The sequence below is a fragment of the Myotis davidii genome, unplaced genomic scaffold (assembly GCF_000327345.1).
Source record: "Myotis davidii unplaced genomic scaffold, ASM32734v1 scaffold197, whole genome shotgun sequence".
Taxonomy (NCBI): Eukaryota; Metazoa; Chordata; class Mammalia; order Chiroptera; family Vespertilionidae; genus Myotis; species Myotis davidii.
In genome coordinates, this window is record NW_006291549.1 from 3344284 (window position 1) to 3358112 (window position 13829).

General features: G+C 39.1%; 1 protein-coding gene across 2 annotated transcripts in view; it reads left to right on the plus strand.

The window, feature by feature from the left end:
• Positions 1-11413: 11413 nt before the first annotated feature.
• DENND4C (DENN/MADD domain containing 4C) overlaps positions 11414-13829 on the plus strand; it is a 90411-nt gene continuing 87995 nt past the window's right edge. For both annotated transcript variants that reach the window (XM_006764926.2, XM_015564730.1), the window contains exon 1: positions 11414-11731. In XM_006764926.2, the coding sequence (XP_006764989.1) occupies positions 11427-11731 (305 nt within the window). In that variant the 5' untranslated portion in view covers positions 11414-11426. The remainder of the gene's footprint in view (positions 11732-13829) is intronic.

Consider the following 13829-nt stretch of genomic DNA (forward strand, 5'->3'; position numbering starts at 1 on the left):
TTTAACTCCCAGTTGAACAATTTGCATATTAGGCTTTTATTATATAGGATAGGACTAGAGGCCCAGTGTACAAATTTGTGCATGGGTGGGGTCCAGCTGGCCCGCCCCAATCGGAGCCAATTGGGCCAGGCCTGGCTGAAGGGAGGGGACGTGGGAGCTTGGCCAGCCAGCCCCACCCCCAATTGGGGTGCGGGGCGGGGGGGCGGATAATAGGGGGCAGGGGCCATGGGCGGTTGGCCGGACGGCCCTGCCCCCTGGTCAAACTCCCGGTCCAGGGTACAATTTGCGTATTAGCCTTCTATTATATAGGATATTGTCAATTTCATACACAGTTTGGTTTATCGACTCACATAAGTTTAATGGTGAAGTTAGATATTTAACCAGGTTAAATTTTTTAAAAAGAGGTTTTCATTGATTTTTAGAGAGAGAGGAAGGGGGGGGGGGAGAAAAACATTGATAAGAGAAACATCATCAATTGGCTGCCTCCTGCACACACCCCAGGCACGTGCCCTGACCAGGAATTGAACTGCAATCTCCTGGTGCATGGGCGATGCTCAACTAACTGAGCTACATTGGCCAGGCTAACCGGGTTAATTTTTTAAATGGAATTTAGAAATTGTTCTTTTGTAGACTTAACCGTTTAGAACAGGGGTAGCCTGTGGGCTGTATAAGGCCTGCAAAATCATTTGGTCTGGCCCTGCCAAGGCAACTTCAGATGGGACTCGAAATTCAATAAACCTAGGAGCTTTTTTCATAGCAACATACATTTATATTAAGTGAATTATGTTAAGTGAATGCTGTTATAGATATCCGAATGGCCCCTGGCAGAAAAAAAGTTCCCCACCCTCGCTTTAGAGTGATATACCCTGCTTATGTGTTTATTTAATCTTACTAGTGTTTAAGAATTTTGATTTAGTTGCCGACATTTTAAAAATTGGAGATTTACATAGAAATCCTGGGTTCTAGCTTCTCTTAAAAAGGCAAAAGGGAAGTTCTGGTTTTGCTAAGCTCATTTGACAACAATTGGATGGATTTGACTACTAGTGGCAGCCTATGTTTTCTGGCTCTCACGACTGGCATTTGTGTCTGCAAGTTCTCATCTTTTTCTCCTCCTCCTCCTCCTCCTCCTCCTCCTCCATCTTCTCCTCCTCTTCCTCCTCCTCCATCTTCATCGTCGTTGTCTTCTTCTGTTAAATTGTTTTTATTCATTTTATAAAGAGGGAGAGAGGGATGGAAACATCAATGATGACAGAATCATTGATCGGCTGCTTTCTGCATGACCCCACAACTCAGGCATATACCCTGACTGGGAATTGAACTGTGATCTCCTGGTTCATGGGTAGATGCTCCAGTGAGCCACACCGGCTGTGCACAACCCTTCTTCGTTATAAAACTTGCAGTGGCAGGTGTAATAGTAGAGAATTGCACTGCTTTGTGTTCTGAAAAAGGAACTGATTTTATCAGAGATGACTTACTTTTTCACTTGTGTAGTTTCATGACCCAGCCAGCTTAACTGATGTTGATATGTCTTCTAAATGGAATCACCAAGGACCTATTTTAAATTGCTTGTCTGTAGCAAATAACTTTGATAAAACTGTACCCTCTTTGTTGTTTAAACAAAGTTCAGCATTCATTTTGCATGGTTTGGAACACACAGATATTATTGAAGCTTAAAAAATGTCTTTTTGTTACAGTGAGAGGAATTGTGTAAACTACATTTAGCCTTGTAAATTGAAGTTAATATAACAGTTTGCTGATGTCAACAGCATTTATTTATTAAAATGTATGTCATTCTAAACAGTAAGGTGAAATGAAATTGATTGCTAAAGGTTATCTTAGCTATAGCTGGAAAAAGTAATTTAATTATTAAATTATAAATCTAAGTTTTTACAAGTATTTTAATTATTTTCAAAAGCTTTTCTTAATACACAATAACATTTACCAGAGATAAAGAAGATCATTTCATAATGATAAAGGGGTCAGTTAATCAAAGAGACATAACAATTCTAAATGTTTATGCCCTTAATAATAGAGCTTCAAAATACATGAAGCAAAATCTGATAGAGCTGAAAGGAGAAAGAGACAAATCTACAATTATAGTCTGAAATTTCAATACCAGTCTTAATAATTGATGGAATAAGAGGACAGAAAACAGCAAGGATATAGTAGACTTGAACAACATTTTTAACCTCTTTGACCTGATTGATTGGTATTTGTCGAGTTCTCTGACCAACAACAGAACACATATTTTGCTGAAGTCCACATGGTATATTTAGTAAGGTAGACCATATTCTTAGCCGTAAAATGTCTCAATAAATGTAAAAGAATTCAAGTCATACACACGATATTCTCTTACCACAATGCAATTAAATTAGAAATAGGTAACTGAAGATTCTTGGAAAATCCTCAAGTATAAAATTTGGAACCTGGAAAACAAATATGTATGTATGTATGAATGAATGTGTGTATGTATTTTTAAATCCTCACCCGAGGATATATAAAGAGAGAGAAAAGGGGGGAGAGAGAGAAAAGAAGGGAGAGAGAAACATCGATCAGTTGCCTTCCTCAGTTGCTTTCCGTACATGCCCTAATTGGGAATTGAACCCGCAACCCTTTGGTGTATGGGACACCACTCCAGCCAACTGAACCACTCGGCCAGTGCTTTTCAAACATTTTTTTAAAAATTGACTTGAGGGACAAGAGAGACAGAGATAGAGACAGACATCAATTTATTTCACTTTTTTATACATTCATTGGTTGATTCTTGTATGTGCCCTGACGAGATCCGACCTGCAACCTCAGTGTACGCAATGACTCTCTAACCAACTGAGCTACCCAGGCCAGGGCTGACAAACATACTGTTAAATAACCTCTTGGTCAAAGAAAACATATTTCATGAAAGGGAAATTAAGATATTTTGAACCACATGAAAAGGGAACATGATATCTAAATTTGTGGGATGCCACTAAAACATTGCTTGGGGAGGGATTCATAGCACTAAATACCTACATAGAAAAGAAGATCTGAAGTTAATGACCTCAGCCTCCAGCTTAAGAAACTAGAAAAAGAAGAGCAAATTAAATTTTACATAAACAGAGAAAAGAAAATAATAAAGATAAAAGTAGAAATTAATGAAATATAATACAGAAAAACAATAGAGAGAAATCAGTGAAATAAAAAACTAGTTCTTAGAGAAGATCAATAAAATTGATAAATTTCTAGCCAGACTGATAAGGAAAAAAAGAAAGAACACACAAATTAATAATATCAGGAATGAGAGGAATGACATCACTACATAGTCTACTGATATTAAAAGGATAATAAGGGAATATTATAAACAACTTTCTGCCAGTAAATTTGATAACTTAGATGAAGTGGATAAATTCTTTGAAAGACACTTGGTATAAGACTGAATGTCTTTGTCCCCTTCTCAAATTCTTGAGCCCTAAACCCAAATGTGATGGTATTTGGAGGTGGGGCTATGGAAGGTGCTTTGGTCAAGAGGGTAAAACCTTCATGAATGGGATTAGTGCCTTTCTAAAAGAGACCCATAGAGTCTCCTGGCTCCCTTCTGCCAAGTGAAGTTTCAGCAAAAAGACAGTCTTCTGTGAAGTAGGAAGCCAGCCCTCAACAGACACTGAATCTGCCAATGCCTTGATCTTGGACTTCCTAGCTTCCAGAATTATGAGAAATAAATTTCTGCTGTTTATAAGCCACCCAACCTACGGTATTCTGGTATAGCAGCCTGAATTGATTAAGACAGATACAAAGTATGAAAATTTACTCAAGAAGAAATTGTGTAAATTTTAAAGGTATTGAATTTATAGTTAAAAATCCTACCCACAAAGAAAACTCCAAATCCAGATGATTTCACAGGTGAATTGTATCAAACATTTGAGGACACAGTAATACCATTCCATACAAACTCTTTTAGGGATTGAAGAGGAGGAAGTTCTTCTTAACTCATTGTCTGAGACTAACATTACTTTGCTACCAAAACCAGATAAAGACATTGCAAGAAAAGAAAACTACAGACCAACATCCCTCAGTAATATAAAATTTCAAATGAAATTTTAGCAAATAGAATCCAGAATATAGAAAAAGGAAATATATCATGATCAAGAGGTATTTATCTCAGGATTGTAGGGTTGGTTAATAACTTGAAAATTAATGTAATTCACCATATTAAAAACCGAAACATGAAAAACCATATAATTTCAGTAGATGCAGAAAAAGTACATAAAATCCAACATCTGTTCCTGATAAAAATCTCAGAAATAGAAAGAAACTTCCTTAACTTGAAAAGAGCATGTATGGAAAACCTATGAGTAACATCATATTTAGTGTAAAAGAAATAATGCTTTCCTGTAGGATTAGGAATAAAACAAAGATGTCCACTCTCAATCCCGCCCCCCCCTTTTTGATCAAAGAAATGTGTATTTAAACCTTTATGCAGCATCTCTACATTTAACACCATAAACATAAATATAATTACAATACTCATTGGACAATAGATACATTATTATTGTCACGGTAAATTGGCATATTCATTTCAGAAGGTAAGAAAGTAATATATAACAATAGTTACACAGGCATTTATATATTCTGAATTAGGAAGCTGACTCCAGGCATTTATAACTTAACAGAAGCCCAAAAGTTTAATTTGGAGAAATGATTATGCATTCTCTCTTTTTACTGTGGTAAAATATATATATATATGTAATATGTGTCATTTTAACAGTTTGTAAGTGTACATTTCAGTGGCATTAAATACAAATCAGTGTTGTGTGACCATTGTCACTGTCTACACTCAAAACTTTCTCATTATCCTCAATATAAACTGTATACCCATTAAATAATTTTTCATTCTCCCCTATCGTAGCCCTTGGTAATCTCTGATTTACTGAAATGGAACCATATAATCTTTTTCCTTCTCTGTCTGGCTTATTTAATTTAGCATAATGTTTTCAAAGTTCATATTGTAGCATTGATCAAATTTAATTCCTTCTTATGACTGAATAATATTCCATTGTGTGGTTATATGCGTTTTATGTATTCATTCATCTGTTGGTGGACACTTAGGTTGTTCTCCCTTTTGGCTCTTGTGAATATTGTTGCTGTGACTATGATGTTGAGCATTTATTAATGTGTTTATTGGGTTATTTGTATATCTTCTTTGCTCACCATTTCTCTTAAACATTGTACTGGATGTTCTAGCCAGCACAGTGGCGGCAAGGAAAATAAAATAAAAGGAAACTACATTAGAAAGAAAGAAGTAAAATTGTCTTTATTCACAGACACATTATTCTCTGTGTAGAAAATTTGATGGAACTTAGAAAAAAAGCTCTGCAACTCATAAGCAACTTTAGCATGATTGCATTATATAAGATCAATAGATAAAAATCAATTGTAAGAAATGCTCAAAGTCACTAATCATCTGAGAGATACAAATCAAAACAACAGTGAGGTACCATCTCACACCTCTCAGAATGGCTATCATCAACAAATCCACAAATGACAAGTGCTGACGAGGATGCAGAGAAAAAGGAACCCTTGTGCACTGCTGGTGGGAATGCAGACTGGTGCAGCCACTGTGGAGAACAGTAAAAAAAAAACCACCCCCCCCCCCCCCACACACACCCACACTGCACATGTCCACAATCTCTCCTCTCACTCCTCTAACTCACTCACACTCTCTCCTTCACTGCTGTCCTCTTGGCCACTATGTTGGGATTTTTCAATAACTAAGTCAAACCTTAGGGGGAAGATAGGGGAGGGTGGGGGTAAGGGAGAGAGATCAACCAAAGGACTTGTATGCGTGCATATAAGCCTAACCAATGGACACAGACACCAGGGGGGTGAGGGCATGAGCGGGGAGCGTGGGGGCGGGGGTTAAGGACACATATGTAATACCTTAATCAATAAAGAAAAAAATACATGATTTTAAAAAACATATGTACTACTAGCGGCCAGGTGCACGAAATTTTGCACGGGTGCAGTCCCTAGGCCTGGCTGGCAATTGAAGTGCCAGCATCTGGCGTGGAAGGGCAGGTCCCAGCTGACCTCAGGCCCCCACGTGCCCCCTTCTGCCTGAGTCACAGTGCCTGAGTCTCCATCCGGAGATGCTGTGAGCATGGCTGGATGCTGCGGGCCAGGGCGCAGCATGGGCCTCTGGGCTGCCCAGTGGCGCTGCATGGAAACTGGGTGGGCAGTGTGCTCTCTCCTGGCCGGCCTTGCAGCTCCTGCTCAAACTCACAGGGAGCCCGACTGCCCCCTGTAGTCCTGGCGGCTGCAGCCTGGCTCACCTGGAAGAGGCTGTGCGGGTGGAGGGGTGGGCTCCTTGCGGGTGCCTGGCCCCTGAGTGCGGGGGCTTCCCCGATGCACAAGCCCTGGCGTCCCAGGGGACGGTAGCAGGGGGAGTGAGAGCGAACTTGAACTCGGCGGACACACTGCATTCTCACCACACCTCTGTCCCTGTCACCCCTGACCCCAGGTAGCTGGTGAGAGGTCGCAGTGCATCACCTACACCTGCCATATTCCACGCCGCCCCCTGGTGGTCAAACTCCCGGTTGAACAACCGCCCGAGGGGACATTGCATATTAGGCTTTTATTATATAGGATTATTACTATAATGTCTTTCCTCAACCTAGGCCTCCTGTTTTTATTTATTTTGTAATGAAATTTAAAATAGAAATTTGGTGAATTATGTATGGCTGAATACAGTAGGTCCTCTCGTTACGTTGGAGATCCATTCCTACGGCGCGACTTAATGCGATTTTCGCTGTAACTTGGAACCCGCCTACATAAGCACCTATGTCACTCACATGGAGCACATACACAGCAGTAATGAAGTGAAACAGTAAAAAAAATTTAAAAGAAAGATAACAATTCCTGACCTTTACTTGTGGTAAATAAATATTAAAAAACATAAAGCACATATGTACATAGGTTGAAATGACAGAATTTTTTTTTTAATAAATAAATGGGAGATGGCGACATAACCATGAAACCACATACATTGAGTCCCATGTAACCCGAGGACTGTCTGTACATCAAAAGGAACTTTAAAAATACAAAGAAATGATCTACACTAATAAAAGAGAAAAATGGTAATTGGCGTACGACGCTACCCTTTTCATTGGCTAATCAGGGTGATATGCAAATTAACTGCCAACTCAGATGGCAGTTAACTGAAACCAAAGATGGCGGTTAATTTGCATATGTAGGCACAATGCAGGGAGGCGAAAGGGAAAGCAGGAAGAAGCCCCCTGCCACTGACAGTGATCGGAAGGAAACCCAGGGGAGAGCTAAGAGCTGGGGGGCAGGGCAGAGGCGGCCCTAGGGATTGGAGAATCCCCAAAGGCAGCCATGATTGGAGAATCAGGCACCTTTGCCGCCCTAGCCAGTGATAGCAGGAAGTAGAGGTGGAGCCAGCGATGGGATCTGGGCATGGTCGAAGCTGGCAGTCCCGGGAGCTAGGGGTCCCTTGCCTGGGCCTAAAGCGGAGCCCACAATCCTGGGGCCGCTGCAGCTGCGGGTCCTCACTGCCCGTGCCGGACGTCCCCTGTCCAAGCCTGACACCTCTGGCGGAGGCGTCAGGCCTGGGCAAGGGGCCGATCAGGTGATTGGAGGGTGATGGGGGTCTATGCCTCTGGCCAAGGCATCAGGCCTGGGCAAGGGGCAGAGCCAGCAATCGGAGGGGTCTGGGGGTCCCCTGCCCAGGACTGACGCCTGGGCCAGAGGCATCAGGCCTGGGCTGGGAGCAGAACCAGTGATGGGGGGAAATGAGGGTCCTCTGCCTAGGCCTGATGCCTCTGTCAGAGGCGTCAGGCCTGGGCAAGGGGCTGATCCTGCGATTGGAGGGTGATGGGGGTCAACGCCTGAGGGCTCCCAGTATGTGAGAGGGGGCAGGCTGGGCTGAGGGACACTCCCCCCCCCACACACATACACCCAGTGCATGAATTTCGTGCACCGGGCCCCTAGTAAAATTATAAAGATATTTTAATAACATGGGAAAGGAATAAATCAGAAGCCAAAAAAAATCAATTATATTTCTGTATAGTAGCAATGAACAATTGGAATTGAGTTAAAAGAAGCATTGTCGTTTACAGTAGCATCTAAAATATTAAGTACTTAAGGGTCAATCTTAGAAAAGAAATGAGAGACTTATTTGTTGTAAACCATAAAATATTGATGAGAGAAAATTTAAAAAATCTACATTAATGCAGAGTTAAACTTTTTTCATGGGTTAGAAGACTCAATATTGCCAATCCTCCTTAAATTGACCTACCAATTCAACCGTCTCAATTAACATTTTACTAGGCTTTTTTTTTTTTAAGAAATTGACAAGTGGATTCTAAAATGCTTATTGAAATGAAAGGACCTTTGCAAAGACAGTTTTGAAAAAGAACAGAGTTGAAGACTAATACTGCCTGTTTTCAAGATTTATTGTAAAGCTACATTAATCAAAACAATGTGGTACTGAAATATAAACAAATAGATCAATGGAACAGAATAGAAAATCCAGAAATAAAAACAAATATTGGAAATGAATCTTTGAAAATGGGTGATATGGTGTAGAAAAGATGGTCTTTCAACTAGTGGTGCTAGAAAAAAATGGATATGTAAATAATGAATCTTGACTCATACCTTACACCATATACAAAAATTTACTCCAAATGGATCATAGATCTAAGTGTAAAACCTAAATTCATAAAACTTTTAAAAGAAAACCTGGGAGAAAACTTTTGTGATTTTGGATTAGACAATGATTTCTTAAATATGACACCACAACCATGGTTCATAAAAGAATAGATTGACAAATTAGACCTCATTAAAAGTAAAAACTTATTTTCAAAAGGCAGTATTAAGAGAAAAAGACAAGCCACAGATTGGGAGAAAATATTTGTAAAGCATATGCCTGGTAAATGACTTGTATCTAGAATATATAAAGATCTTCAAAACTCAATAATTAGTAAACAAACAACCCAATGAAAACATGGGCAAAGATTTGAACAAACTTCACCAAAAATATATGAATGGGAAATAAGCACATAAAAAGATGGTTCTCATCACTAGTTATTAACATGCAAATTAAGACTATAGTTAAGCCCTAACCAGTTTGGCTCAGTGGATAGAGTGTCGGTCTGTGGACTGAAGAGTCCCAGGTTTGATTCTGGCCAAGGGCATGTACTTGATTACAGACACATCCCCAGTAGAGGGTATGCAGGAGGCAGCTGGTCAATGTTTCTCTCTCATCGATGTTCCTAACACTCTATCCCTCTCCGTAAAAAATCAATAAAAAATATTTTTTAAAAAAGACTATAGTTAAGTATCACTATTGATGTAGTAGAATGTCTAAATTTAAAAGATGGCCTAATAGAGTGTTGGAGAGGATGTGGAACAACTGGAACTCTCATATACTGATGGTAGGAATGTAAAATGGTACATCACTCTAGAAAACAATTAGTTTGTTAGAACTACATACACTTACCAGGTGATCCAGCCATTTCATCTTAGAAATTTACCAACAATAAGTGAAAGCATATGTCCAGAAGGCTTGTACACTGGTGTTCATGACAGCTTTAATAGCCCTAAACTGAAAATAACTCACATGTCCACTACATAGTTGAATGGATAAACATATTTTGGCACATTCAACAGTGGACTATTCAATAAAAAAAGAATGATATATTGATACATAAATAGGATGGACGAATCTCAAAATAATTATGATGAGTGAAAGAAGCCAGGCAAAGAATACATACTATAATGATTCCATGTATATCAATTCTAGAAATCAGCCTATAGTAATAGAAATCAGATCATTCATTCTCTTGGTGGGGAGAAGGATAATGAAGGGTACAGGAAAATTTGGGGTGTTGATGGATATTTTTACTGGTTTGACAGGTATATTTGTGAAAGCTTACCAAATTGTACACTTTAAATATGTTTATTATATGTAAACTAGGGGCCTAGTGCATAAAATTCGTGCATTGGGGGGGGGTTGTCCCTCAGCCTGACCTGCACCCTCTCCAATCTGGGAGCCCTCAGGGGATGTCCTGTTGACGGCTTAGGCCCGCTCCCCATGGTTCTCTGCTCTTTGCAGGGCCTGCCTGCACCACACCGCAGTGATTGCCAAGCGGGAGGTGCTGGGAGGTGCCTGTGGACTGTGCTTCCCTGCTCCCGGTCACCGCAGCAACAGCCAAGCAGGCCGTGCTGGGAGCTGCCTCCTACCTGCTGTCAGTCTCCACAGAGGCGATGAGGTTAATTTGCAAACTCACTCTGATTGGTGAACGTAGTGGAGGGATGGTTCATTTACGTGTTTCTCTTTTATTATATAGGATTATACCTCTCAAGAAAGTTGTTTTTGAAAAGCATATAAAATCTGGAAATATCCAAAACCTCAGAAGCTTAATTTTCTTTTTAGAGGCACTGAGTTTAAAGATAACAGAAATCTTGACTCAAAGTTCATATTCTCTAGGTTTTTACCATGTAGTACCCAAGTCAATTTGTATTGTATGTAATTTTATCTTCTTTGGTTATAGTTTTTTATGCTCTATCTGGTATTTACATATGGAATACTTAATGATCCCTAAATATAGTTTATATGGTGTTTACATAAAGTTTCTTCACTATAAGGGACTGACTCCCAACTGGATTAAGATACTGATTTAGTTACACTTATTACCATTATCTTTATTCTTTTTGTGTTAGACCTTGACTAATTCATGATGAAGTCTTCTTAAATGTAAAGTGTAGCTGTAGGAATTCTGTAACTTCAAAGAGAATGATTTTTTAAATGACCTAAATATTGTTTATTAAGTGCATTTTGCTCAGAGGAAAGCACCAGAGCCCACCTGTGATAGTTTGATTATTTATTTTCCATTGATATTTAGAGAGAGTGGAAGGCAGGGAGGGAGTGGAGGAGAGAGAGTGAGCGAGAGAAACATCAGTGTGAGAGAGAGACATTGATACATCAATGTGAGAGAGACACATCGATTGGTTGCCTCCCACATGCACCCCAACCGGGCTGGGGATCAGGGTTCAAACCTGTACCCAGGTATGTGCCCTTATTGGGAATCAAACCTGAGACCCATTGGTGTGCAGGTTGGCACTCTAACCACTGGGAAATACTGGCTAGGGCCAGTTTGATTATTTTTAACAGAGGCTTAGGCACTTGAAAGGATTATAGTAACCTTACAAATGAATTTATGCTGCAAATTTGTACTTTGTAGCAGGTAAAAGCTCATAAGATGATACTAACACAGGCTTCAATAGAATGACAACAATTTGATTATAAATCCAACTGGCAAGTGGGTTAGTTGATCACTGTTAACTCAGAAATACTTTAATTTTAAAGAGCCAGGATAAAGTATTTTATTTAATTGATTTTTTTTCCTCTTCTAGGAAATATAATAGCAGCCATGATAGAAGACAAAGGGCCAAGAGTGACCGACTACTTTGTCGTGGCAGGTCTCACTGATACATCTACTCTATTGGATCAAGAAATAAATCGTTTAGATACTAAGTCAACTGGCCCTAAAGCTCCAATTATAGACATTGCAGTTATTAACAAATCAGCTGGGGAAACAGTACCTGAAGGTTATACTTGTGTTGAAGCCACTCCATCAGCTCTCCAAGCAAACTTGAACTATGGAAGTCTGAAAAGCCCAGAACTTTTCCTCTGTTATAAAAGAGGAAGAGATAAACCACCCCTTACCGACATTGGGTAACATGACTAATTTTCTTTTGCTATAATGAAGGGAAAAATTTTTATTTAAGGTGCATGGGAATAGGAATTTGAAGTCCTTGATAGTTCTATTATTATTTTTACTTCAGGTTCAAGTATTATATTACATACCTCTGTCCACTCTTACTGAATTTCTTTGCATTGTACTTAAATCATTAGATCAATTCCTTTCAAAAGTTTTGAAATGAAGGGAAGGCATAGAGCCTGAAATGTGATTCCATTTCTGTTGTACTTATCAGATAAGGTTATTAATTAAACATAAAAGAACAAGAAGGTACAATAAAAGAGTATTTTTTTTAAAGGAGCTACTTGGGTTATGTGATGGGTTTTTTCAAAGCCCTGAACTTATTTAACAAAGGAGTATTCCTGTTGAAAAAAATATAATTGTGCTTTGTGGTTTTTAGTACCACAAGGAGGGTATTTACAGTTTAGAAGGAGAATAGTTGTTATGAGATAGTTACTATCTGATCCACAGCTAATGAACAGTTTTCTCTGCAAAAGCATTTTATCCAAATATATTTTTAGGATAGCTATAATATTTTTTCATATATACATGTCATGTATTACACTGTTATGTTTATTACAATTACCATCAGTTAGTAAAAACATAGGTACTTGAGTATCTTGGGAAGTATTTAGGATCAGCTTGTCCCTTTATACAAAAATTCTGTTGGAATTTTTTTTTTAAACATATTTTATTGACTTTTTATAGGGAAGAAGGGAGAGAGATGGAAAGTTAGAAACATCGATGAGAGAGAAACATTGATCAGCTGCCTCCTGCACACCCCCTACTGGGGATGTGCCTGCAACCAAGGTACATGCCCTTGACCGGAATCGAACCTAGGACCCTTCAGTCCGCAGGCCGATGCTCTATCCACTGAGCCACACTGGCTAGGGCTCTGTTGGAATTTTGATGAGGATGGCATTTAATCTGTAGATCTGTTTGGAGAGTATTGCCATCTTGAACCCTGCAAGTTTGCTGAATCTATTGGCTCTAATAGCTTTCATTTGGATTTTTAAAAATGATAGGATCAAGTCCTCTGCAAACAGAGATGATTTTCTATTTCTTCCTTTGCAATTTGCTTTATTTGCCCCCCTTGTTTTATTGCTCTGGCTAAAACTTAGAGCACAATGTTGAACAGCAGTGGTGAAAGCAGGCATCCTTGTCTTATTCCTGATGTTATGTGGAAAACTTTCAATCTTTCACCATTGAATATGATGTGAGCTGTGGTTTTTCATAAATGCCATTTATTATGTTAAGGAAGGTTCCCTTTACTTTTGTTTTTATGAGAGAGTTTTATCATGAAAATGTGTTGGATTTTGCAAAATGCCTTTTCTTTGTTAATTAAGATGATCATGTGGATTTTTTCCTTCATTCTATTAATGTGATGTATTACATCAATTGATTTTCTTATGTTGAAGCTCTCTCTTTTAATGTAACTATAATACCACATCTCAAAAAATCATTAATTACTTAGTATCATCATGTACAAATTTCCCTGATTATTCCATGGCTTATTTTTGTTTTGTTTTTAATATATTTTTATTGATTTCAGAGAGGAAGGAAGAGGGAGAGAGAGCTAGAAACATCAAAGATGAAAGAGAATCATCGATCAGTTGCCTCCTGCATGCCTCCTGCACGCCCCCTACTGGGAACTGAGCCCGCAACCCTGGCATGTGCCCCTGATGGAAATCAAACCTGGGACACTTCAGTCCGCAGGCTGACATTCTATCCACTGAGCCAAACCTGCTTGGGCTCCATGAATTATTTTTAATCAGTTGGTTGCTGGTTATTCTGTTGATAGTTGTTCAGATACTGTACTAAGAAAGGTAACAAGCTGCTGCATTTGACCACCACTTGTTATGCTCATTACCTCCTCCAGTGTTGCAGTAGAGCTCTGGTGAAATTATCCTAAGGCAGTGGTCGGCAAATTCATTAGTCAACAGAGCCAAATATCAACAGTACAACGATTGAAATTTCTTTTGAGAACCAAATTTTTTAAACTTAAACTATATAAAACTATATAGGTAGGTACATTGTTATTAACTTAATTAGGGTACTCCTAAGCTGTCCATT